This window comes from Phyllostomus discolor, chromosome 6 (assembly GCF_004126475.2).
Source record: "Phyllostomus discolor isolate MPI-MPIP mPhyDis1 chromosome 6, mPhyDis1.pri.v3, whole genome shotgun sequence".
Lineage (NCBI taxonomy): Eukaryota > Metazoa > Chordata > Mammalia > Chiroptera > Phyllostomidae > Phyllostomus > Phyllostomus discolor.
The window spans coordinates 157,487,585-157,515,536 of NC_040908.2; the positions used below are offsets into that span (position 1 = coordinate 157,487,585).

At 37.7% G+C, this 27,952-nt stretch overlaps 4 protein-coding genes, 1 long non-coding RNA gene and 1 pseudogene across 6 annotated transcripts in view; 5 read left to right on the forward strand and 1 right to left on the reverse strand.

Moving 5' to 3' along the window:
* The window catches only part of LOC114499916 (olfactory receptor 4A5-like), a 203,310-nt gene that overhangs the window by 61,657 nt on the left and 113,701 nt on the right, over positions 1-27,952 (forward strand). The window lies entirely within an intron of this gene.
* LOC118501350 lies at positions 1,303-7,656 on the reverse strand. The gene is made up of 3 exons (XR_004903988.1): positions 7,515-7,656; positions 5,339-5,349; positions 1,303-1,313 (listed from the first exon to the last, which is right to left on the reverse strand). It is a non-coding gene; the product is annotated as an uncharacterized LOC118501350 (long non-coding RNA).
* The window catches only part of LOC114500084 (olfactory receptor 4C15-like), a 33,586-nt gene continuing 7,663 nt past the window's right edge, over positions 2,030-27,952 (forward strand). The window contains exon 1 of the mRNA XM_028516672.2: positions 2,030-2,133. The gene's annotated coding sequence lies outside the window, so the exon portion shown is untranslated. The remainder of the gene's footprint in view (positions 2,134-27,952) is intronic.
* On the forward strand, positions 5,997-7,005 carry LOC114499971 (olfactory receptor 4C15-like). Its single transcript, XM_028516522.2, has one exon. The coding sequence runs from the start codon at positions 5,997-5,999 to the stop codon at positions 6,969-6,971; it is 975 nt and encodes a 324-aa protein (XP_028372323.1). The 3' UTR covers positions 6,972-7,005.
* Positions 8,811-10,049, forward strand: LOC114499012 (annotated as a pseudogene).
* LOC114499013 (olfactory receptor 140-like) lies at positions 19,361-20,431 on the forward strand. Its single transcript, XM_028514976.2, has one exon. The coding sequence runs from the start codon at positions 19,432-19,434 to the stop codon at positions 20,356-20,358; it is 927 nt and encodes a 308-aa protein (XP_028370777.1). The 5' UTR covers positions 19,361-19,431; the 3' UTR covers positions 20,359-20,431.

Below are 27,952 nucleotides of genomic sequence, written 5' to 3' on the forward strand. Positions count from 1 at the left end.
AACACAGGACCGATCATTAGTCACATTTTGAAGATAGTCCTTAAGGCTTTTCCCTCTCATTTTGGGTGCTATGCTATTTTTTAACTGTTTTAGCTTCCTTGATTTCCAATTTCCAAACCCTGCCAGTAACTCAGAGGCAATTCTAAAGGTTCGTGATCTCTCGGGGAAACGTCTTTAAATTCCAATTGGAAATCAAGGAAGAAACTTTGCCTCTCTATTGATTGTTTTCCCTGAGACCACGTTGAAGATGGTGCTTGAGGCAGCAGGGAATATTCTCTAGTTTGTCTTCCAGAGATGGTCTTCCTCTCTCTCAGATGTAAAAGTAACACTTAGAAAAGAGATTTACATTCTTTCCCAGCCACTGAGTGGACTTTTGTTTATGGAGAATACAGATGGCTATCATCAGCATTTTCAAGGAACTCACACATGATGAGTTGTGTAATTCACAGTTTTTCCTTTTTAGAGAAAATGTGAAGTTGTGATGCTGTACCTAAAGGTAGGGTGTCATGGTCTAGGTATGAGGTTTAATGCAACATGTGAGTAAATCATTTAACTGTGCACACTCAGACTAGTTACATAACCTTTCTGGCTCTCAGAATCTTTATTTTTGATGGTGGTTATATTACCAAGTTCAGAGGGCTAAGAAACCAATAATACATGTGGAGTCATTAGGGAGAGTGCTTACCACATAATACTGTCCATGCTCAATAAATAGCAGCTGTCAGAATGCAAACTGTTTTTGGAAGCTTAGGAGGTCCTATTAACTGAAATCTAATGAAATCAGACCTGACTTCAGTTTTTCACATTTAGGTTAAATCCAAATACCTTAAAAATGCAATAAGTGCATATTTCTGTCTTGACTTTCTAACAGCATTTAATTTATTCTTTCTAGTTGTATTCTCAATTATCTTTCATATGAGGATGAATGTCCTGGTGTAGTTTTGAATATTCCCATCCTGGTGTTTTCATTTAAAAAGTGGCAAATTCAGAGGATGCATAAATAATCATGTTGTAGGAGCATGATAATTCAACTGCTGTTTACCTTTCACAATTATCAATACAATATTGCACTAATATTCCCAGTACTAAATCCCCAGCAAAGGCACAGAGCCATTCACTAAGGGTAGGAAAGAGTATCTCACTTAAGTCACAGAGCAGAATCTTCCAATTTAATTATGTTTACTTAATTTCCCCTAGTGCATTTGATGTCATAAGTAGCCTCAGATTTCTGCATCAGAACTCTTCAGGAATAGTTCAGGAATATGGCTGAACTTAAAATGCTTTAGTGCTAGTGGTTGTGGCTTTGCCTCTTTCTTAAAGTGAACTGAATCACTAGGGCAATAGAAGAAAAATACAGTTCAGGCATCAGTCAGGAAGGACATAGGAGAACACAGAGAAAGGTTATTTTTTTTTATATTCCAGAATCAGTAAGGGTGTACAAGTTGAGACATTTAGGGACATCAGCAGATTATTATGGAGAGGAGAGAGAGGGCTCTGAAATCTGAAGAGAACATTTCCCAGATAGTCAAAAAAGAACAGGATTAGCTAGATAGAGAATAAATCTTTTATTGCTAAAGTAAAGAATACACTGGATTTAGGGAACTTAATTAAGACAGTAGTTTCAATTGGGCTTTAATCTATTCTTTTAATTTTTAATAATTATATTTACTTAGAAAATTACATGCAAATGTGACTGATATGCACATACAGGTATGTATAAATGCATCTAAAATTCACTACTTGAAATATAATTACAAAGTACTACTTATGACAACCTTACTACTAATTTTTCATATTCTTTCAAATATTATATGTACTTTGCAGTTGAAATAGGAATTTCTATTGTTTTTTGGACAAACGGATGCTAGAATCACTTTGCTGCCAAAATGGATGAGGGAGAAATAGTGGGCACTGGGGAGAGAGGGGAGGCCAAATATCCAAGGCCACAGCCCCATGAGATGGACTAAAGCCCATAGTCCATGGCTGGGAGGGGCCGTGCACAATCTGGTGCTGCTCCAGTATATTAAAATACATGGCTATGAAGAAAGGAAAGACCTTGGAATCTTTCAAGGAAAATATGAACAGAATCAGCTGCTTCCTACAGGAGTGTATGAACTTCAAACTGATTTTAAAGTGAGTATAGAGATTGGGAAGGGCTGGGCCAATGATATGGCTATTTATGGAAGATTTATGTTAGTTTACGATTTTTAGTGTAAGATTCTATGTATGTTAGCATGTTAGTTCCACTTGTGCAAATTACCTATACTGGAGATAATAACATTATACTAAAAAACCATCTCCTTTGTTTTTAACTGTTTAGATAGGGGATAATATGGTGTTGTGGGTTTTAAACCTGATGTTTTTTTGTTTTCATGACAACACTCAACCCACTGAGCTACACCAGTCAGGGCTTAAGCTTGACCCTTAATGTTAAATGTACATAACAAAAGTAAGTCTATCGTATGTTCTCTTCTAAATTTTAAAATTATATTAAAATGTCTGTGCAAAGAAGCAGAGTTATTACAATTTTAATTTTCTCATTAGACATTTTGTAAACATGCCTCAGAATATATGTCCTTGTATTATTTAGTATTCATAGCATCTTAATTTGTAGTACTCTGATTTGCAGAAACATTTTCCCATTATTGAACATTTTATATATTTCTAAAGTTTTACTGTTATGAAAGACATTTATCATCTACAATTACAGAACTTACAGTACCTCATTTCACCTTTAGAAAATTTTTTAAGATTGGGTTCTAATAAATGGAATAGAACCAAGGTAACAATCCTGGAAGTATTTGTTAAAACATTTGCAGAAGGATTACATGATATCAAGTAATTTGATTGCAATTTTAGAATTAATATAATTTTCCCCCTTTTTATTGAATTGATTGGGGTGACACTGGTTAACAAAATTATACAATTTTCAGGCACACAATTCAATAACACATCACCTGTACACTGTACTGTGTTCAGCACCCCAAGTCTAGTTTCTGCCTGTTGCCATTTATCCCCCCTATATCCTCTTCCACCACACCCCCCTTTCCTCTCCCTGAAAATCACCACATTGTTGTCTGTGGCCATAAATGTTCTGTCTTTTTCTTTTTCTTTTTTGCTCAGTCCCCTCACTTCTCCTGCCTAGCAGCCCTCACCCTCAATAGCAGTCAGCCTGTTCTTTCTATCTATGAGTCTGTCTCTATTTTGTTTGTTCATTCATTTTGTTCACTGGATTCCACATATGACCGAGATCATATGGTAATTGTCTTTCTCTGACTGGCTTACTTCACTCAGCATAATGCTCTTCAGGTCCATCCATACTGTCGCAGAGGGTAAGATTTTCTTCTTTTTTACAGCCCAGTAATATTCTGTTGTGTAAATGTACCCTTAGTGAGGGTGAGGATGTGGAGAAAAGGGAACTCTGATGCTCTGTTGGTGGGAATGCAGATTGGTGCAACCACTGTGGAAAACACTATGGAGTTACCTCAAAAAATTAATAACATAATTGTCTTATGACCCAGTGATTCTTTTTCTGGGAATTTATCTGAAAAAAACTGAAACACTAATTTAAAAGAATACATTCCCACTATGTTCACTGCTGAGAAGCTGATAACTGCTGGATCATACATTGGTATCTTTTATTTTTTAACAAATGGTTGTTGACTGATCCAATGACCTTCTAGCATTTGCTTTGTACTCTTGTTTTCTTGGTGACAATTTGTAGCTCAATATGGTGTTCACAGTGCAGATTTTTTTTGAGAATGTCTAGTACCTTGGAAATGTAGTGGAAATGGTTATTTTCAAGTAAGCATGAAGACATATATTACCATAAACAATCATATCTTCATTGTAAATTTTTTTAGCTTTGAATGGTTTTCCCAAAGACCAGATTATTTTTAATTGTCACAGTAAGTCTCATTATTATTTTATTTACTGATTTAACACAGATTATATGTATATACACACACACATTTGAGAAATAAGTTTCTGTTTTATGTACAGATGAGGAAAAACCATTCTTGAAAACTGATGTCTAGCTATGGAAAATAGTCAATAGTTGGAGTAACTATTTGGAAGACTTATGGATGAGGTGGCTGTCTTGCTAAGTGAGAGAATAGTGACGAAAATTGGTGAGAGCACTTGTCATAAGCAATTTTTGCATTTTGCCAATTTGACACTCACCATAATCCTGTGGGATGAGCTTGTAGGTTATATATGAACGTACTTAGTTTACAATAAAGTCATATAAATGACAAGTTGTACAATATCATATTGGGCCACATAGTATAAATAATTAGTAAATATTTAAAAAAGTCTCAAGACTCTAGCTATACTCAACATATTGTTTCTATTCCTCACTTATGTGGTTATTGCCAATTTGTATCTGTAAGAATTGGACTATTACTTTCTGAATCTACATCACTTGCGCTGTGTGATCAAGGGGCCTCCTTCAAGCATGAGCAAAAGAATCAGAAGACTTTGATTTCCACAGGCGTATGAAGACAGCAGAAGGGCCAGCCCTGCTCCTTTTTGTTTTGATCCATTAGAAATACTTAGATGTTGGAGCCGGCATTCTGTGTTTAAATTCCAGGCCCAACATGTTATTTGACATTTTCTCTTTAAGCATGGATTGTCTTTCAGGACAATAGGGACAAAAACATATAACATGAATGGTTTCCTAGGACTATTTCTTGAACAGCTGCTTTCTTTACATTAGTTAATTTGGTCATGTTGACAATACCCTTAAGTAGGTATTTTCTTTCTAAACAACTGTTCTTCTTATTTTTTTAAATATGTAGTTGGGAAAGGGATGAGTATTTTTTTTAAGATTTTATTTTTATTTTTAGACAGGGAAGGGATAGAGATAGAGAGAGAGAGAGAAACATCAATGTGTGGTTGCTGGGGGTCATGGCCTGCAAACCAGGCATGTACCCTGACTGGGAATCAAACCTGCGACACTTTGGTTCACAACCCACACTCAATCCACTGAGCTATGCCAGACAGGGCACAACCATTCTTATTTTAAGTGATGAATGAAGAAAGAACCCAACTCAGCATGTACATACTTGTTACATGTTAGTGTAGAGCTAAGCACATTTCCATAGAGTATTTCTTTTTTATAGAGAATGAATTAATTCATCTTTCATTGTTTTTTTAAATGAATTTATTGGGGTGACAGTGGTTAACCAAATTATACAGACATCAAGTGTACAATTCTATAATACATCACCTGTATGTTCATCATCAAAAGTTGAGACTCCTTCTATCATCATTTATTCACCCTTTAATCTTTTCTACATACCCTCTGTGCCCACCTCTCCTTCCCTCTGGTAATCACCATACTATTGTCTGTCCATGAGTTGTTTTTCTTAATCTTTTCACCTTTTCATCCAGTCCCCTAACCCACCTCCCCTGTGACAGCTGTCAGACTGCTTTCTGTATTCATCTTAAAGGCCCAATTCAGTTCAGAGTTCAAAACAATTGGATAAGTAGCGATGATTTTCAAATGACTCTTAAACTAGGGGTTATTTCCTCTTCTCTTTGTAGATAAGGTCATTTCCTGGTGATGACATGCGAGTCACCCCATTCCCTTTCCATACGAATGGCAGGAATGACCAATAAATTACAAGTTCTTTGTCTTCAATGTGGATGTGACTTCAGAACCCTCCTCAGCAATTCACTCCAGGAAACCACTACTAAGTGATCTGCTTTGGCAGTGGAGATTAAAACTATGTCAATTCCCTACTGTATATGAATACTTTTCCTATACATAAACTCTGGCCAATTTAAAGTATTGAAGAATTTATATCCCCCTGACTTCTGCCTGACCTCCCACTACAGCCTTCAACAAACTTCTAATTTCCTGTTCTCGTTTACAACAGAAGCATGTAATCAGCTTTTCACATGGATGCACCAACTGGTCAATGACTCTGATAAATAGTATCACAAACTGGTCCAAGGTGAATTTTTCTTTTTCTCACTACTTCAGAATTTGTATGCTTAGTCTGGCAGCATTTAGCTTTTCCTTGGTAATCATGCAAAACCAAAGCTTTGTAACTGAGTTCATCCTCTTGGGACTTTCACAGAATCCAAACATTCAAAAAATAGTATTTGTTATATTTTTGTTCAGCTACATGGCAACTCTTGGGGGCAACTTGGTAATTGTGGTGACCATCAGCAGCAGCCCAGCACTCCTGGGCTCCCCCATGTACTTCTTCTTGGTTTTCTTGTCCTTCCTGGATGCCTGCTTTTCCACCGCCATTGCCCCGAAGATGATTGTGGACTCTCTCTCTGAGAGGAAGACCATCTCCTTTGAGGGCTGCATGACCCAGCTCTTTGCTGGACACTTCTTTGCTGGAGCAGAAGTGATTGTTCTCACAATCATGGCCTATGACCGCTATGTGGCCATCTGCAAGCCCTTGCATTACTCTTCTATCATGAACTGGAGGCTCTGTGGCATTCTGATGGGGGTGGCCTGGACAGGGGGCTTCTTGCATTCCATAATACAAATACTCTTTGCTTTACAGCTGCCCTTCTGTGGCCCCAATGTCATCGACCATTTTATGTGTGACTTGTACCCTTTACTAGAGCTGGCCTGCACTGACACTCATGTGTTTGGTCTTTTGGTGGTGGCCAATAGTGGGTTTATCTGCATCATAATCTTCTCTTTGTTGCTTGTCTCCTATGGCGTCATCCTGTGCTCTCTGAGAACCCACAGTACTGAAGGGCGGTTGAAGGCTCTCTCCACTTGTGGATCTCACATTACTGTTGTGGTTTTGTTCTTTGTCCCTTGCATATTCACGTATGCCCGACCTCCATCCACTTTCTCCTTTGACAAAATGGTGACAATATTTTACACCATCCTAACCCCTTTGCTTAATCCTTTGATTTACACCATCAGGAATAAGGAAGTGAAAAATGCCATGAGGAATGTGTGGAACAGAGTAATGGTAGTTTGTAATGGAAGGTGAGTCTGATTCAATGGAATCTACACTCAGTGTGTGTTCTAAGACATGATGGAGTTGCTCAGCATAGTTTCTGCAATAAAGAGTTGGAGTGGTCCAGGATCCCTAAGTCTTTCCTTGCTTCAGCACTCTCAATAGCATCTCTACTCCCCGACGGGCCAGTAACTGTAGATGGCTTTGAGGCCAGATTGGTAGAAATTTCTGTCTTGGAGGACCCCTCACTTGAAGTGATTTAGAATGAAAACAGGATAGGGCTGTTCTTTCTCCACACCTGGGTTTTCAAGAATCCTTGTCCACGATTCATAACTGCACACTCTTTCTAGTTTTGGGGCACTGATATTGCAGTAGGTCATAGAGACAGAAACCAAGTACTATGATGAAATCTTGCATGAAAATATCCTCCCTGATATTTTCTTTTGCTCCCTCCCCTCTCTGTCTTTCTGTATGCTACTCTCTTACTCTTTTTTCCTTGGTTCTGCTCACTCTCAATCTCTCCTCTCTTCTGTACTCACTTCACTCATTCTCTACTCTTGCCTGTTCGACACTCACTCATTTAGGTATCTATTTTCTGCTTTGATATTTGCTTCACCATGCAGCATACAGAACTTGATTCTGGAGTTAGAGCAGATAATGAAGGTATCAATTCATGTCTTTCTTGGAGGGCTCAGGATTTCTCTTTTCTAGGATCTATATGATCCTACTAGAAGGTATACATGAAATCTGTATGAAATAAGTTTGAAGTTTTATGTGACATGGATGGTGAATGTTAGAAACAGAGGCTATTTAGCAGTACCCCACTCTAATGTTAACTTACCTGTACTTCCTTCCCTCCTTTGTTCATTCCTTCCTTCCTCCCATCCTTCCTTTATTTTTTATTGTTGTTCAAGTACAGTTGTCTCCATTTCTCCCCCAACTACTCCCCCTCATCCCAGCCATCCTGCTCCCCACCCTTGATCATACCCCTCTTTGGTTTTTTCCATGAGTCCTTTGTACATGTTCCTGACAACCCTATCCCCCTTATGCCCATTACCTCCTCCCCCCTCCCTGCTGGTTACTGTGAGTTTGTTCTTAATTTCAATGTCTCTGATTATATTTTGGTTGCTTGTTTGTTTCATTGGTTCCTTAGTAAATGAGTGGATGGAAAAACTATGATACCTTTACATGATGGAATACTATGCAGCAGAAGGAAAGAAAGAGTCCTACCCTTTTCAACAGCACAGATGGAACCAGAGAGCATTATGTTAAGTGAAATAAGCCAAGTGATGAAAGAGAAATGTCATATGATCTCACCTATAAGTGGGAAAAGTTTCTGTATCTCAGGTCAAAGTTTCCAGATTGAAAGGACCAAGAAAATAAGCACATTTACCTTATAAAAGAATGTGCAGGTCAAATGAAATAAACTTAGTGAAAATTGTTTGAATAACAAGATTATACAACAAGAATAATATATAATCTAGGATTGTGTCATTTAATTAAATATATAGTTAATAACACACAACAATACAGGTGAAAAGGTGATAGAGACATTTGTCCATGTTGGAAAAAAGGGGAGACTTGTAGTATCAAATATATTTGAACTGGTTTAAAATTTCAAGAGGTAAAAGTAAGAATTAAAGAAGGGAAAATTACAGCCCTGGCTGGCATAGCTCAGTGGATTGAGTGCTGGCTGGGAACCAAAGTGTCCCAGGTTTGATTCCCAGCCAGAGTACATTCCTGGGTTTGCAGGCCATAACCCCCAGCAACCGCACATTGATGTTTCTCTCTCTCTCTCTCTCTTTCTCCCCTCCCTCCCTTCCCTCTCTAAAAAAAATAAAAAATAAATAAATAAAAAGAAGGGAAAATTACATTCTCCACTACTGTGATGTCCCCCCAGATCAGGGAGTTAGGAAAGTGCAGGAGTGTTAGGCAACATGAATGAGTTAGTTCAGTGATAAAACCTCCGAAAGTGTTGGTCTGATCTAATGTGTACATCTTGTCAGGAGCTAATTTCGTGTCTTATGTCCCCAAAACTTCTCTTTGCTTATTGAAAATAAAACACAGGAGAATTATATGACCTGGCTTTCATGATTGTCCAACATCTGTCCATAATTTTAACTCTTACAAGTTTTTGATTAACAACACCAGTTTTTAGGGAGATCATCTCTATATTTGATCTCTATTGTTGATCAAAGCAATATTTGTGGTCTTCTTGATTCTTTACCTTACAACACTGTCAGTGAGCTTCCTCATTGTAGTGACTATTAAAACAAACCAGACCCTTGGGAGTCCCATGCACTTCTTCCTGTTCTACCTGTCTTTTGCTGATACCTGCATCTGTACAACCACAGCCCTCAGATTGATTGTGAATGCCCTTTTTCAGAAGAAGACCATTTCCTACAGTGAGTGCATGACTCAGGTCTTCACAGTCCACATCTTTGGGTTCATGGAGATCTTTGTGCTCATCCTCATGACCTTTGATTGCTGCATTGCCATTTGCAAGCCCTTGCAATACTGAATCATCATGAGCCAGCGAGTCTCTGGCTCATGAGAATCACCAACACTGGTGATTCTGGCCTGGGTGGGATCTTGTATCCACTCTTGAGCACAGATTTTCCTGGCCTTGCAATTGCCCTTTTGTGGGTCAACCCCGATGTGGTTGACCGCTATTTTTGTGACTTGCAGCCCTTGTTGAAACTGGCCTGCATGGACACATATGTGATCAATTTGCTAGTTGTCCCTAATAGTGGGGCCATTTGCATGGTGAGTTTTATAATTCTGCTTATCTCCTATGTTGTCATCTTGTACTCTCTGAGAAACCCCAGCATAGAAGGAAGGTGAAAAGCCCTTTCCACATGCACATCCCACTTTATTGTGGTTGTTATATTTTTCTGTCCATGTGTATTCATATATACATGCCCACCAACCACGTTTCCAGTAGACAAGATGGTGGCTGTATTTTACACAATTGGGACACCCTTGCTCAACCCTCTGACCTATACACTGAGGAATGCCGAGGTGAAAAATGCCATGAAAAACTTATGGTGTATCAAAGTATGACTTCAGTTAATAAATACTATACAGAGACTCCATTGTATATTTCCTTAATATCTTCTTTTTGATTCATGGTCAGGAAAGGTAAAATATTCTTTGGGGGAAATAAACAAGAAATCTGAGAGGATTGCATTAGAATATGGTATTACTTAAAGTCCATAATCACTTTGAACAACCTAGGATGACCCTTGCTTAAATTCTATCAACATTTGGTCATACTCCTTAGGAAGTTTAGCTTCCTATACAAATTTTCCTTTGGAAAGAAAAGTACTGACAAATGACAGAATAAGTGTATGTGCTTGCATGTGTCTATATGCACCATTTTCTTTTCTACATTTTGTTTCTATGAATGCAGTCATCACAGCTAATCCCTAGGGCCTGGACACTTACAGACTCAAGGGTGCCATATAGACAAGCTGATGATTAGAAAAGATGTTTTGAGAAATTACTCCTCTGGAAATCTGTGCCTGAGCCTCCTTCACAGGGGGTGTCTACACTGATGAACCCTCCAACTCCAATAAAAACTGGAAACAGAAGTGAAAACCTACACTGTCCCTGGAAAACCTCTCAAAATTAATTCTGTGCATGGTGAGGGAGGGAGGAGTGTGATATTTGGACAGGACAGTGCTGTCAGTGAGTCAATTGCTCTTTGGGGTCTTTCCACTGCTCCTCACAAAGGGAAGGAAGAGGCAGTAGAGGGTTTGGCAGCAGAAATAAGTGAAGGTCAGGAAAGAAGGGAGGACAGAGAACCATGCATGATGAAGAGAGAGAAAGGGAGAAAGGAAAGCAGAAATCTTGTCCAATTGGGAGAGAAGCAGTTTTATCTTTCTTATTTCCTGAGCATTACTTTTGGGTGTATGAACATTTGCAGGCAAATAATTTTCCTTGGCTCTTATGTTTATTTGGGTATCAGGAAAGAAGTTTTGTTTTTGTTGTTTGGTTCTATAGTATCTCAAAAGTCAAAATTCAGATTTTTGGAGAAGAATCTGGTATTAAAAGCAAGGCCTAGTACTTCTCAAATTTGGTCTTTTAGTTTTACAGGAGAATATTTTCAAATGTGTTTTTTCATATGGAAGACAACCTAATCCATGTGCATAATTCACATCCCCCACCAACTCCACTTCAACTTCATAATCTCATAATCAAGTACTGTCATGCCATTTCAGTACTGAAGTTTATAATTACCATCAAGTTGGCACCAGAAGGTATTACTCCTAGTCATATGGACTAATGAGAAAGGGAAACAATAAACTCATAAGTATGTGAAGCATTTCCATCAGCTGAAGACAAAATGTTATGTTGTACCAAAGATTCCCAGTAGTTCTGGTTCAGGTAAGTGGTGGCATAATAAATATTTTAGTCCCAAATGGGACATTTTTCAGAGCTCTCAATATCATATTCACAAGCAGCTGTTTAGTTTCACACTTTTTTCAAATGAAGAATTTTCCTAATTTCTTACAGTTCTGTTTTTAGAGCGTTTGAATCTGGTCTTATGAAAATTATACTTAAGTGCAAATGATTCTCAAGTAACCAAGACACTCGAAATAAAACCTCAATTCTTATCTTTTGTTATTCCTTCAAATTTATTATAGTGTGAGAAAAATGTTTATTTGTGACTAAATGATACTTCAGAAAGCTTCAGGAATTTCCTTTCTCATTATTAAATAATAGAGAGCCCTGGTCTTGTACTTTAGATAAGGGCTTGATTAGAAAAGATAAGAGAAACATAATGGAATAAATAGGCTGGAATCACAGGATGAAGCACAGCTTGGTTAAAAATGTATACAACACATTAATATTTCCTGAAGACAATCTACAATATCTACAATAACTTCTATGATGAGGTGAAACTCAGAGCTGTGACTAGTTTGTTATTTGACTCAAGCAACACCTTATGGGAAGAATAATAATGAAGGTTAAAATAATAAAAGGGTTGGAGAGCTATAGAAATGACTGTGAACCAGGATGCCCCAACCTGGGCAGGGATGAGATTGTGTGGCTGTTCCTCTACTTGATTTGGAAATTGTCAAAGAATAGAATGAATGGGAGGAAAGACAGGAAAAAATACTAAAAGAAATATCAGCCAATTTCCCCCCATTAATTAATTAATTAATTACGAATTTTATTTATTTATTTTTAGAGGGGAAGGGAGGGAGAAAACAGGGAGAGAAAAATCAATGTGTGGTTGCCTCTCAGTGGTCCCCACCGGGGACCCTGCTTGCAACCCAGGCATGTGCCCTGACTGGGAATGGAAACCGTGGCCCTTTGGTTTGCCCCCCCATGATCAATCTACTGAGCTACAACAGCCAGGGCAAGTTTCCCCCAAGTTTAATAAAAGCTGTAAATGCATAATCCCAAGAATCTAACAAATCCGAAGTGTAAAAATCATGGAAATTACAATAAAAAGTAAATTATAATAAATTGGTCAAAAGCAGCATCAAATTGTTAAAAGGAGCTAAAGAGAAAAGGCACTGGTGCACAGGGAAATAAAGATAAAAATTACAGCAGAATTCTCACCAGAAACAGTGTAAACTAGGAGACAGTAGAGTGACATCTTTAAAATACTTGAGTTTACATCCATACAGCTGGTTGGTTTTGTAACTTTTCACAACTGGGATGGAAGCAGAAGTGCCCAAACAACTGATAAAAAGCATTTGCTTCTCTTCCAAGAACCCATAGACCCCCAGATTAGAGTTTGCCAATGCCAGTTCCAAAATGACAAAGAGCAAACTCATGATGACGTGAAATGCAGCCAAAGTCCATTCCAATCTGACAGTACATTTCATCAGGGATTCCTAGACCTCAGGGGGAGCTTTAATGCCATTTTTCCGGATCTTCTCTGCAACCTGATTCCCAATATCACCCAGGATGAGTTAACTTTCCATACCCCACTGATATGACAGTGACCTTCCTACATACTCAGTGTGCTAGCACCTTTCTCTGATGCCACTCAGCAAGAACAGAAATCTTGGCAGTTGTTAGTTCTTCAGTCTTACCCCATAGCTGCCAACACTAGGTTATTTCTGCTCTAGCATGGTCTGCTGGGAAGTAATCAAAAAGAGAATTTTGAAAATCTTTGTGGGTAACAGAAGTGGTACCCAGAGCATCCACCATACTCAGGTGGTTTCAGGAAGAGCTTATTTTCCTTCTGTTCAAAGACTGTATATTTTCTAACTTGGTCCAGTATCCTGTACTTAACTTTGTTTTCTCTTCTCACCCTTCCTGCCCTATCCTGGAAACTTTCTTCAACATCTTACTGGAAGAATTCACCAAAACCCCTTCCAATGGCCATTATTTTCTACAACTGTCCAAAACAAACAAAAAGTGAAATATTAAAATTTTAAAACACACCTTAAGAAAAATACCACATGATCTCACCTTGAAGTGGAACCTAATCAACAAAACGAAGAACAAGCAAAATATTACCAGAGACATTGAAATTAAGAACAAGTAGACAGTAAACAGAGGGGAGATGGGAGGGGATAATGAGAGAAAAGGGTGAAGGGTTTTCAGGAACAATTATAAAGGACAAATGGACAAACCCATTGAAATGGACAAACCCCATTGAATCATTCTCATCTCTTAATAGGAAAATAGGCTCAATTTCCTTACTCCTTAAACTTCTCAGAGATTGTCATTTTTCTGAGAGCACAAAAATGAAAACCAAGATGAGAAAAGTGTTATTTGAACATTCAGAAGGGCAATAAATTTTTTTTAGAATAATGGTTTTTTTTTACAGATAGAATAATATATGACCATGATAAAAAATAAAAAGTACAGAGAAGTAAAAAGAGAAATATATGTTGTTTCAGCATTACCACAAACCTATAAAACCACAATGAGATACCACTTCACACCAGTCAGAATGGCCATCATAAACAAAGCAACAAACAACAAGTGTTGGAGAGGATGTGGAGAAACGGGGTCCCTAGTGCACTGTTGGTGGGACTGCAGACTGGTACAACCATTATGGAAAGCAGTTTGGAACTTCCTCAGAAAACTAAAAATGGATCTGCCTTTTGACCCAGCAATTCCATTGCTGGGACTCTATCCTAAGAACACTAAAACACCAATACAAAAGAACCTTTGCACCCCGATGTTCATAGCAGCACAATTTACAATAGCTAGGTGCTGGAAGCAACCTAGATGCCCATCAGTAAATGAATGGATCAAAAAACTATGGTACATTTACACAATGGAATTCTATGCAGCAGAAAGAAAGAAGGAGGTCCTACCCTTTGCAACAGCATGGATGGAGCTGGAAAGCATTATGCTAAGTGAAACAAGCCAGGCAGTGAAAGACAAATACCACATGATATCACCTTTAACAGGAATCTAAACAACAAAACAAAACAAAACAAAAAACTAGCAACTTATAACCAAAGACACTGAAATAGGGGATAGTCTCACAGTGGCCAGAGGGGAGACAAGAGGGAATTTCAGGGGGGAATGGGTAGGGATTACAGGAACAAATTTGGAGGACACATGGACAAAAACTAGGGGTGGGGGGTAATGGGAGGAAGGGGAGAGGGTTGGGTGGAGGGGCTGGAACGGGAGTAGGGGGGAGAAAACTGTACTTGAACAATGATTGAAATAAAAAAAATCATACTGCTTTGCTCTACTTACTTTTTTGTATTTTTCATGTGTAATTTTACACTACTCTGCCTATATTTTTGTAAAAAACATCACATTGTGGCCTCTCTACATGCTTTGAGTGCATATCTCTGACAATGTTAAAATTTTCTCTCTTTTTCTTTAGAATGTTGGCTGTACATATAGTAGGCAAGGGGGTCTTTGGGAGCAGGCAGGTGTTTTTGCATCCTTCTTTGTAGAAGCCATTCCACACCAATCAGGGCCTTCATAAATCATAATCAATTGGTGTGGGAACCAAGCAGTGTTTGGACAGTAAAGCAAATGAATGAATGAATGGCTAAATAAAGCATTCTTAGACATAAGGAAGTGCTTTTCACTAAAGGAACAAGTGGATTTTACCTGGTTGTGATAATACTGCAACTATATTTTTATCATAAATTCTCTATTAATTTTCCAAAATGTTTAAGAGATAATCATTGCAAGGGAAAGCCAGAGACCAAAACACTGATGTCTGCAAGAGAGAAAACATTGGATTTTTAGAAAAACTACATTGCCTGATTTCATCTCTGGTGATACAGCCGATCACTATATCCTTATTTTTCAGCCTAGGGGATGGAAGAGGTGGCTGCCTAGAGTTTGTGCAGTACAGCCACTCTAGAGTCTGTCCTGTTACCTGCATCCTTCATGGGCACAGACTACAGTCTTCACATTCACTGACCTTTTTGAAAGCTTTGCCTCGCCTAGTAGAATTACTAGGTAATTCTCACCAGCCTTCTTCAGAAGGGACTGAAGCAATATTTTCTGGAACCCATAGAGAAGAAATATTATCTGCTCCTCAACTATATACTATTAAGAATTAAAGGATAAGTCTAGGGGGGAAATAGAGCAACATGAGAAGAAGCTGGCCAGGAGTTGAGAAGTAGAGATCGTTTTTTTGTTTCTTTATTTTTGTTTGTTTGTTTGTTTTTTTTTGGTGGGAGAGGGATGCGCTGAGCAATAAAGTGGAAGTAAATTTGCTCAAAGGGAAAAATATCAGTGAATGACCACACTTGTAAGTAAATCTACTTCTTTATCTCACAATATAATATTTAACATTTATGTTAAAATTGTAAGCCTGTGCAACAAACACTATCTCTATTTGCCTAAAGTCAAAACTAATAATTCTGATGTGTGTGGAGTGTGTTGTGTGTATCAAATAGGTTACAAATAGTCACCTTGGTAAGAAGAAAAAAAAATTGTGCTGCATGGTTAAAATGAAAACATATTCTCATTCTTTTAAATAATTCATTGATGTGGGTGGCATAGGTACAGCCTCATAGAAATGACACAATTTTAACAGTCATAGTAAAATGTAATCTATTTCATAGTCAGTGAAGATAATCTGCACTTAATACTTGCTTTGTATCTACCTTGTGCCATTTACTGAGCTAGTAGTGTCTTCACAATCACAGTCATTTTTTTGAGCTAACTTATCTTCATTATACAGCAAATAGTCAAGGTTTCAGAGCTTGAACACATTTGAGGGAATTACCTTTGCTGTTTATGTCAATGTAAGTCAAGGGTCACAGCCCTTAGATCAAACAGCTTCTTTAAGACTGTTAGTTATTTCACCTGTTGAATAAGGAGAATAATAGTATCTGAGTCAATGTTGATAAAAAGATGAAATGTGTCTGGCACTTGATAAGCACTCAAACAAATGTTGGCTTCTAGACTAGAAATTGTCTCAGTAAAGATATCTCTGTCCTTAGGTGATGTGGTGCAAACACTTTGGAGTAATTCAGGTCCACCAGAAAATTCAATTGAATCTGCCTTCATAATACATTAACAATATTTAAAAACCATGATCACCATGAGTGTTGGACTGATTTAAAACCAAACTATTATAATAAAAATTTTAAAGTCATAGAGTTAGTTACCCACCTAAATGTTTAGCTTATACAATACCAAACATACAAACTCCATATTAGGTTCATTTGTTATCAAATATCCAAATTCATAAGTGGCAAAGCCAACTTTTTTTGCCTTTTGCCATCATGGTTTATCTTCATGTAGACTTAAGGAGGAAATTAAACATTAAAGATGAATGGTATAAAAGTTCTCAGAGTTCATTTAAGTTATATGAAATAATTGGCTTGTTGGCAACATGTGCTAATGATGGTGAAATACCCCTGAGGTCTAATTAGCCACAGCTAAGAAAGGTCATGGAATTTGCCCAGAAAGGATATGCAATAGCACTCTTGAAAGGCCTGGGAGAATGGCCTTATCCAGAGGAGCCATTTATGGGTGAACAAAGACACAGTGGCTGAGCTAGTTGTCATTTTTAAACTTGCATCTTTTCTCCTTTCTTGGTGAACTAATAAGGCCTGAGACCCTGATCATGGAGCTATGTCAGACAAGTTCATAGGTGAGATTCCCAACCCTGCCCTCAAATGAAATCACGTAAGTATAGAATCCCAGGTTTAAACGCATCTTAGAAATCATATAGTCACACCTGCCCCACCAATATTAGTTTTAAATCTCTTTTTCAATATATGAAGCATCAGGAAAGATATAGTCAATTCAATATGATAAGTTTAGATGTAAAAATATTTGAGGTCTTCTTTACTGATAAATATTTAAGTTAGAATTACATTATATATTCAAATTTTTCTCCACTGAATTTTCCAACCTCAGAATTTTCCTATATAACACAATTTTAAAAATCATCTCTGTGAAAACCCACACATTATTCAAAGAGATGTGCAATATTTTACCTATTGAGGTCTTAGTGTAGGACATTCCAAGCTGTTTCTGATTTTCCACAGCTCTTAATAATTATGTTGAACATATTTGTACCTAATGAGTTTCCCCTTTTAAAAATTCTTCTTTAGAGTTTACTCCTACAAAGAATACTGTAGAGTTAAAGAAAAAAGACAAAGTAACTTTCATTTTTTCATTGCTCTTTCTAAACCATTTTTCTTATATCTTATTTTCACTACATGCACTATGGTGTTTTCTGCCCTGTTGGGGGAGTCCACCTCAGAATAAATAAGGGAATTCAATGAAGCTGCTGCACTTTGTTTTCACATGTGTATAACATTTTTATTTGGGGTAATTAAAAAATACAGCTGTTTATAGATTTACCTTTAAAAGGAAAATAAATATATATATTTTCAGAATATATTTATTTTTCTCCCCTGTTTCTTTTGGAAAATTTTTGTCCCCATCTTTTCTCATTCTATTAGTGATGGTACATCTTCCTGCAAGCAGGCATGATGGGTGAAGGATGTGCTGGGAGGGTGGGAGAAGGCACGAGAATGTCTATAGCAGAAACCTGCAGGAGTGGGGAGACTCATTCTTACCATGGATGGGTGAGCTGTTGCTGTTTGGTAATAAAATGTTGGAGAGTGGTTACAAAAGGAATTTAACAAGGACACTTTTTATGATTTGTGTGGATAAACATATATTAATATATGCATAGTAATTGTCCAATAAATATTTGCTGAATGAGTGAATGTGTATTAGGTACTTAAAGTAAGTACTTGATATATGTGATTGTATTTATATGAACGATACTTTATATGTCTTATGTAGCAGACAACTTTTATTGTCTATATTAAATTTGTATGTTTTTAAAACTTTGAAAATAAGGGCTTCCTTTGCTTGGTAAGTCCTCATGTATTGAGCACCTACCTACCCAGCATTGTTTTTAATCCAAGTCTATGGAAGCTGTAAATTTACTAAATGTGACTATGTTAAAATTGTGTTAGATTAGATTTAAACAAGAAAAATGAACTATTTTTTAAAGATTTTATTTATTTATTTTTAGAGGGGGAAGGGAGGGAGAAAGATAGAGAGAGAGAGAAACATCAATGTGCGATTGCTAGGGGCCGTACCTACAACCCAGGCATGTGCCCTGACTGGGAATCGAACCTGCAATGCTTTGCTTCACAGTCCGCACTCAATCCACTGAGCTACTCCAGCCAGGTCCAAAATGAACTATTTTTAAATTTCTAAATGATACATTATTAAACAAGAATGCAGCTTTCTTTCAAAAGCTTATTAATGTTTCTCATAAAATAGAGAGCAATGATAAACAGAGTGGGGGATGAAAGCACTTGAATTCCTAGGTTTACAGGATGGGGGAACAGGCCTGTTTCTACACAGGGAGCTGAGAGAAGGTGATAATTTTCTGGCTATTTATTTGTCATCCAATAGGTGCCAGACTCTGCAGATATCATGCCAGGCACTATGCTAGGGCAGTGAAGGAATATCCATGAACAGCATATGTGTGATGGAAAACACCAGACAGGATGTATCTTCCAACGACTTTCTTGGGTCTGCTTATGATAGATGCTCATTTACCATGTCTTTCTCTCCACAGTTAGAAATATGGGTTCAAATGTAAATTCTGGAAGAAGGAATAAATCTTGTGGGCAGCACTTTACAACTTACAAACTGCAGTTGAGATTTTCAATTTGTACAGACAGATACAGGAGAAGGCTGGGAAGTGCAGGGCACTGAACAGACTTTACAAAGTCACGTGGAGCAGGAACCAGAAAGAGAACCTGGATCTCTTGTATATAGCCCAGTATGTTTATGGTAAATTACACATCAATTGCCCTATAGATTGTTTTTAGGTGATAGGTAGTAGGTGTCTGAAGAGATAGAAAGCATTATGGAGGAAGTGGGAAAGAGTTGAAACCATTAGTGGGGTGAGGGGTACCAAGGACATGTTCCACATTTACAGTGAATATCCTATTTCTGTATTGTGAAATTCACACAACAATCCTTCATGTGTAACAGGTCTCATTCTTTATCTCTTTATAGGTAATTTAGGCCCCAAGAAAGTGTTACGTCTTACATGGATCACCTCACACATCCCAACAATGTGACCGAGTTTATTCTCTTTGGACTCACACAGAATCCACAACTACAGAAAATACTCTTCTTTGTCTTTTTGTTCATCTTCCTATTTCCCGTTCTGGCCCATCTGCTCCTCATCATTACCATTTCCCTCAGCCCCACACTTTCAGCTCCCATGTACTTCTTTCTCATTTGCTTGTCTGTCATAGATGCCCTCTACACCTCTGTCACCACCCCCAAAATGATCATCGACCTGTTGTACCAGAGGAGAACCATCTCTTTGGGCAGCTGCCTGACTCAGCTGTTTGTGGAGCACTTCCTGGGAGGCTCAGAGATCATCCTCCTCATTGTCATGGCCTATGACCGCTATGTGGCCATCTGCAAGCCCCTTCACTATGTGACCATCATGAGGCAGGGGCTCTGCTGCCTCCTTGTGCTGGTGGCCTGGATTGGGGGGGTCCTGCATGCCACTGTACAGATTCTTTTCATGGTCCACTTGCCCTTCTGTGGTCCCAATGTCATTGACCACTTCATGTGTGATCTCTTCCCACTGCTGAAACTTGCCTGCAGAGACACCTATAGGCTCGGAATGATAGTGGCAGCCAATAGTGGGGCCATGTGCTTGCTTATTTTTTCCATGCTGCTCACCTCCTACATAGCCATCCTGAGCTCCCTGAAATCCCATGGCTCTGAAGGACAGCACAAAGCCTTCTCTACATGTGGAGCCCACTTTATGGTAGTTGTACTCTTTTTTGTGCCTTGCATATTCACCTACATGCGTCCTGTGGTCACCTATCCTGTGGACAAACTGGTGACTGTGTTCTTTGCAATCCTAACTCCCATGTTTAATCCTGTCATTTACACAGTGAGAAACTCAGAGGTGAAAAATGCCATGCGGAGTTTGTTGAAGAAGAGAGTAGCTTAGCCTGTTCAAATGCCAAGAATGTGATGATGTATATAAACAGGGAGGATTATATCTATTGCACACTGTGGAAAAAAATTAACAGATTTTGCAGATCTTAGTAGGGAAAAAAAGAAGTTCTGAAACTAACACTTATTGAGCACTAAGAAATGATTCGGCTTTTTCCTTGGTACTTTGATAACTTTTTTAAACTTTGTTTTTATTGTTTACAGTATTATGATTGCATAATTTCCTTCCTTTGCCCACCTCCACCTAGCCCTCACCCTCCTTTCCTCAGACCATCATGACTGAAAGATATATGTACCCCGTGTTCATAGCAGTGGTATTTACAATAGCCAAGATCTGAAAACAGCCCAAGTGCCCATCAGTAGATGAGCAAATTAATAAACTGTGTTACCTCTCACAATGGAATGCTACTTGCTGTAAAAAGGAAGGAACTGTATCTTTTGCAACAGCATGGATGATCCTAGAGATTATTGTGCTATTATGCTTTTGATAACTTTCAATGTACTTTTCCACAGCCTTGATGTTCATGTGCATAGATAGACTGAGGGTATGCAGTGGAAAAATCGATGATAAATCCCTAGTGTGATGCTTCTAGCAGGGTGTCCAAACTTTTGGTGTCTCTGGGCCACACTGGCAAGAAGAGTTTTTCTGGCAACACATTAAATACATTGTGACACGTAATCACAAAAAGATCTCATAATGTTTTAGGTAAATTTATGATTTTGTGTTGGGCTGCACTGGTAGATATCCTGATCCTCATGCAGCCTGTGGGCCACAGGTTGGACACCCCTGTTAGAGTAAGTTTTTCTCCAGAATGTCATGGCTATGTTTTGAAATTCTTCATACCTGTTACATGGATGAAATTGGCTTTTCCATAGGACTTTCATATTAGCATTCTGTTATTTTTGCTTAGCTTGTGGTAAAGCAAAGCAATACAAAACAAACAAACAAACCCCCCAAAAACAACAAAACCCCCCAGAGGATGGAAATTCTTAGAATATATGGAGAAAGGGATATTTGGGGAATTAGACAATACCTGCTGAGTTTTTCCCTTTTTGGCACTATGTATCTACCGAAAGTGAAAAGAAAGACCCCCCACAGAAGGAAGAAATAATCATTCATGACCTATCTCTGTTTTTTTTCTCAGCACAAAAATAGGCCATAAAATTTGAAGTTACTCAAATTATTCTTAATTTGGCCTTATTTTCTTAAATTTCTTATGGCTCACAGTTTCTCTTGTAGAAAAGGAAGGTTTTTTATTTCCATTTTTCCTTTCAAAGACTTTAGGAGCTATTTGAAGCAACAAAGGTGAACATTCTTTTAACTAATCTCAAGAAAAGTGCATATGCTTAGGTTCCAAAGCTGTTTCTCTGGAGGTGTGATACATGTATTTACATTAAATAAATGCTTTATTATCAATCATAGATATTTAGGTGAGTTAGGTGACTCATCCACATACTAAGCCGGCAGACTCCATATTACTATCCTCATTTACAGAGAAGCAAACTGAAGCCAAGGGAGGTTTGATCACTTACTTGCCTCAGTTCACACAGCTAAGAGTTTGAGCTACACAACTTGAATTCAGGTCTTCCAAAAGTCAGTCTTACCATCTTTCAACAAAAAGCACTTTCCTGTTTATGTCTATAGATAATATTAACAGCCTTACAGATTTACATTATCTTTCCAGAAAGTTAGTTAGTTAGTTAGTTAGTTAGTTAGTTAGTTTATTTATAGGAATAGGGAGGGAGAAAGAGGGAGAGAAACATCAATGTGTGGTTGCCTCTCACATGGCCCCCACTGGGGACCTGGCCCTGCAACCCAGGCATATGCCCTGACTGGGAATTGAATCAGTGACTCTTTGGTTCACAGCCCGAGTTCAATCCACTGAGCCACACCAGCCAAGGCTTCCTTCTAGAAAATTTTTGTCTAATATTTTATAGACTTATCTCACACATAGCCACATATTTCAGCAACAGTGGCCCTCTGTGCACTTGGTAAATATCAGGGTACTCTCCATTACTATATAACATTTATAAAGCAAAGCTTCTCACTATGACATTCTGCCTCATGTTACTTTTTGTGAATAAACCTTTCTTAAACTCACTGTTCATCTGGGGGTATCTCTTCCATAATTTGACCATAAAGTAATGTCAGAGGATTATATGTGTGTTCTTTGGGGGTACCTGTGTGTTCCACTTTATGCATGGTTATTAAATTCGTAAGAAATAGAACATTTTTCTACAAAGCCTAGGTCTGGAAGAGATATAAGCAACACTTCATGTATTAAATATGGTCAAGTCTGCAGCAGCTGGTGAGAAACAATTTGACAGAATCTGGACTAAATGACACATGTTTAGGAGATGAGAGTAAGCCAGCAGTAAGGATAAGAAGAGTACTGAGTCAATGTTCTTTCCACTCTAAGACAAAGAGGAGGGTTTGAAGAGGGAAACTAGAGCCAGTGATTGTGTCTTATGAGTCATATTGAATACTCAGTGGAGGAATGAGGAGACTGATGAGGCACAAGTTACAAATGGTCAACAGCAAAGTTGGAAGGTGCAAGAACTGGAGGAGGAAATGTCAGGTGGTCTGACATTCTTAGTGGATGGAGTTTGCTGCTGTGGGGATAGTTTTAAAGAATGTCAAGATGTCCCTTTGCACTCAGCATCAACATTTTCTCATGAGGATCAAATGTCATTTGATTATTTTTGATACTTAACACAGCATGTAAGGAAGCAAGATTGTTTACTCCTAAAAATTAGTAAGATAAATGTTGTTTGGGTGTATTGGATAAGGGTACTTTAGTTTAATTTGGACTTTTAATTCAGTGAAAATGTTAAGTGAAGGGAATGAGCTACTACTGTTCAAGGCCAACTATGAAGCAGTTTGTTCTTTATATATTGTAACTCTCTGAATGCAGAAACAAGTTTTGTTGGATCTTTACTCCATTTTTTACAGAATAAAGTGAGACTCAATCCAGCTAAGCAATAAAGGAGTCTTTTAGACTCTGCCTCCTCTAGTCTTCACACCTCACAATTCACCTCACTAGCATGGTGTGAAAATATTCAAACACAGAACCGATCACTAGTCACATTTTGAAGATGTCCTTAAAGCTTTCTCCTCTTATTTGGGGGCCAAGTTCTTCTTTTAACTACTTTAGTTTCCTTGATTTCCAATTTCCAAAACCTGCCAGCAACTCAGAGGCAATACCAAAGGTTGATGATCTCTCGGGGAAACCTCTTTAAATTCCAGTTGGAAATCAAGGAAGATACTTTGCCTCTTTATTGATTGTTTTCCCTGAGACCATGTTGAAGATGGTGCTTGAGGCGGCAGGGAACATTCTCTAGTTTGTCTTCCAGGGATGTTCTCCCTCTCTCTCAGATGTAAAAGTAACACTTGGAAAATACTTTTGCATTTTTTTCTAGCCACTGAGTGAATTTTATTTATAGCGATTAGAGATGGCCATCACCAGCACTTTCAGGGACCTCACCAGTGGTGAGATATATAATGCACAGTTTTTCCTTTTCAGAGAAAATCTGAAGTTGTGATGCTGTACTTAAAAGTAGGTTGTCATGGTCCAGGTATGAGGTTTAATGCGACATGTCAGTCTATCATTTAACTGTGCACACATGGACTAGTTGCATAACCTTTCTGGCTCTCAGAATCTTTAGTTTTGATCGGGTTTATATTACCAAGTTCAGAGGGCTAAGAAACCAATAATACATATGGAGTCAATAGGAGAGTTCTTGACACATAATATTGTCCATGCTCAATCAATAGCAGCTTTCAGAATGCAAACTGTTTTTGGAAGCTTAGGAGGTCCTATTAATTCAAGGCTAATGAAATCAGACCTGTCTTTAGTTTTTCACATTTAGGTTAAATCCAAATACCTTAAAAATGCAACTAGTGCATATTTCTGTCTTGGCTTTCTAACAGCATTTAATTTATTCTTTCTAGTTGTATTCTCAATTATTCATATGAGGATGAGTGTCTTGATGTAGTTTTGAATATGCCCATCCTGGTGTTTTCGATTAAAAGGTGGAGTTTTCAGAGGCTGTATAAAGAATAGTCTTGTAGGAGCATGATAATTCAACTGCTGTTTACCTTTCACAATTACTGATATAATATTGCACTAGTATTCCCAGTACTAAATCTCCAGCAAAGGCACACAGCCATTCATTAAGGGTAGGAAAGAGTGTCTCACTTAAGTCACAGAGCAGAATCTCCGAATTTTAATCATGTTCACTGAATTTTCCCTAGAGCATTTGATATCATAAATAGCCTTAGATTTCTGCACTGGAGCTGTTCAGGAATAGTTACATGGCTGAACTTAAAATGCTTTAGTGCTAGGGGTTGTGGCTTTGCCCCTTTCTTAAAGTGAACTGAATTGCTAGGGCAATAGAAGAAAAGAAGGTTCAGGCATCAGTCAGGAAGGACATAGGTGGACACAGAGAAGGGTTATTATTTTTTCAAATTCCAGAATCAGTAAGGGTGTACAAGTTGAGACATTTAGGGACATCAGGAGAAGATTATGGAGAGGAGGGAAAGGGCTCTGAAATCTGAAGAGAGCATTTCCCAGATGGTCAAAAAGGAATATGATTAGGTAGATTGAGAATAAAACTTTTATTGCTAAAGTAAAGAATACACTGGATTTAAGGAACTTAACTAGGAGACAAGTTTGAATGTGGTTTTAGTCTATTCTTTTAATTTTTAATAATTATATTTCCTTAGAAAATTACATGCAAATATAACTGATATGCACATATAGGTACATATAAATGCATCTAAAATTCACTACTTGAAATATAATTACAAAGTACTACTTATGACAACCTTACTACTAATTTTTCATATATTTTCAATTATTATATGTACTTTGAAATTGACAGAGGTATTTCTATTGTTTTTGGAACAACAGATGCTAGCATCAGTTTGCTGCCAGAATGGATGAGAATGAAATAGTGGGCAATGGGGAGAGAGGGGAGGCCAAATATCCAAGGCCACAGCCCCATGAGGTGGCCTAAAGCCCACAGTCCATGGCTGGGAGGGGCTGTGCACAATCTGGTGCAGCTCCAGTATATTAAAGTACATGGCTATGAAGAAAGGAAAGACCTTGGAGTCTTTTAGGAAAAATATGAACAGAATCAGCTGCTTCCTATAAGACTGTATGAACTACAAATTGATTTCAAAGTGAGTATAGAGATTGGGAAGGGTTGGGACAATGATATGGCTATTTATGGAAGGTTTACGTTAGTTTACGATTTTCAGTGTAAGATTCTATGTATGTTAGCATGTTAGTTCCAGTTATGCAAATTAACCATAATGGAGATAATAAAATTATAGTAAAAACCCCATCTCCTTTGTTTTTAACTTTTTAGATAGAGGATGATATGGTGTTGTGGGTTTTGAACTTGAGTCTTTTTGGTTTTCGAGACAACACTCAACCCACTGAGCTACACCAGTCAGGGCTAAACCTGACCCTTAATGTTAACTCTACATGCCAAAAGTAAGTCTACCATATGTTCTCTTCTAAATTTTAAAATTATATTAAAATGTCTGTGCAAAGCAGAATTATTACAATGTTTTATTTTCTCTTTTAATGTATTGTAAACAGGCCTCACCATGTACATCCTTGTATTATTTAGTATTCACTGCATCTTAATTTGTAGTACTGCTTTGCAGAAACATCTTCCCATTATTGAACATTTTATATATTTCTAAAGTTTTACTGTTATGAAAAACATGCATCATCTTCAATTATAGAACTTACAGTACCTCATTTCACATTTAGAAATTTTTTAGGATTGGGTTCTAAAAAAGAAATAGAAACAGGTATACAATCCTGGAAGTATTTATTAAAATATTTGTGAAAGACCCCTGGCTGGTGTAGCTCAGTGGATTGAGCGCGGGCTGGGAACCAAAGTGTCCCAGGTTTGATTCCCAGCCAGGGTACATGCCTGGTTTGCAGGCCATAACCCCCAGCAACCGCACATTGATGTTTCTCTCTCTCTCTCTCTCTCTCTCTCTCTTTCCCTCCCTTCCCTCTCTAAATAAATAAAATCTTTAAAAAAATATTTGTGAAAGGGTTACATGAAATCAAATAGTTTGATTGCAATTTTAGAATTAATATAATTTTGCCCCTTTTTATTGAATTGATTGGGGCGACACTGGTTAACAAAATTATATAATTTTCAGGCACATAATTCAGTAACACATCACCTGTACACTGTACTGTGTGTTCAGCATCCCAAATGTAGTATCTGTTGTCGCCATTGATTTCCCTATACCCTCCTCCACCACTCCCACCTTCCCTCTCCCTGACAATCACCACATTGTTGTCTGTGGCCCTGAGTGCTCTGTCATTTCTTCTTCTTTCTTACTCTGTCCCCTCACCTCTCCCACTTAGCAGCCCTCAGCCTCAACAGCTGTTAGCATGTTCTCTCTATCCATGAGTCTGTCTCTATTTTGTTTGTTCATTTTGTTCATTAGATTCCTCATATGAGTGAGATCATATGATACTTGTCTTTCTCTTACTGGCTTACTTCACTCAGCATGATTCTCTTCAGGTCCATCCATACTGTCACAAAGGGTAAGCTTTTTTTCTTTTTTACATCCCAGTAGTATTCTATTGTGTAAATGTACCTTTAGTGAGGGTGAGGAGGTGGAGAAAAGGGAACCGTGTTGCCCTGTTGTTAGGAATGTAGATTGGCACAACCACAGTGGAAAACACTGTGGAGTTACCTCAACAAATTAATAATGTAATTGATTTATGACTCAGTGTTTCTACTTCTGAGAATTTATTTGAAAAAACCCACAACACTAATTTGAAAGAATATATGCCCACTATGTTCATTGCTGAGAAGCTGACAACTGCTGGATCGTACATTGGTATTTTTGATTTTTAACAAATGGTCATTGACTGATCCAGTGACCTTCCAGGGTTTGCTTTGTACTCTTATTTTTTGGGTGACAATTTGTAGCTGAATATGTTGTTCACAGTGCAAGTTTGTATAAGAATGTCTAGTACCTTGGGAATTTAATGGAAATGGTTATTTTAAAGTAAGCACAAAGACATATATTACCATAAACGAGCATATCTTTATTGTAAAATTGGTTTTGTTAGCTCTGAATGGTTTTCACTAAGATTAGGTTATTTTTAATTCTCACTGTAAGCCTCATTATTATTTTATTTACCGATTTAACAAACAGATTATATATATATGTACACACATATTTTTGAGACATAAATTTCTGTTTTATGTACAGGTGAGGATGCAAACATTCTCAAAAACTGAAGTGTAACTATAGAAAGTAGTCAATAGTTGGAGTACTTCTCTGGACAACTCATAGGTAAGGTGGCTGTCTTGCTAAGTGAGAGAATAGTGACTAAAATTGGTGAGGGCAGTTATCATAAGCAAGTTTTGCATTTTTCCAATTTGTCACTCACCGTAATCTTGTGGGATGAGCATGTAGATTATACATGAACATACTTAGTTTGCAGTAAAGTCATATAAATGACAATTTGTACAATATCAGATTGGGCCACATACTATAAATAATTAGTAAATAATTTAAAAAGTCTGAAGACTCTAGC

Excerpts from the sequence above, each read along its gene's own strand:
- LOC114499013 (XM_028514976.2), top strand. The coding sequence starts at position 19,432 with ATGGATCACCTCACACATCCCAACAATGTGACCGAGTTTATTCTCTTT.
- LOC114499971 (XM_028516522.2), top strand. The coding sequence starts at position 5,997 with ATGCTTAGTCTGGCAGCATTTAGCTTTTCCTTGGTAATCATGCAAAAC.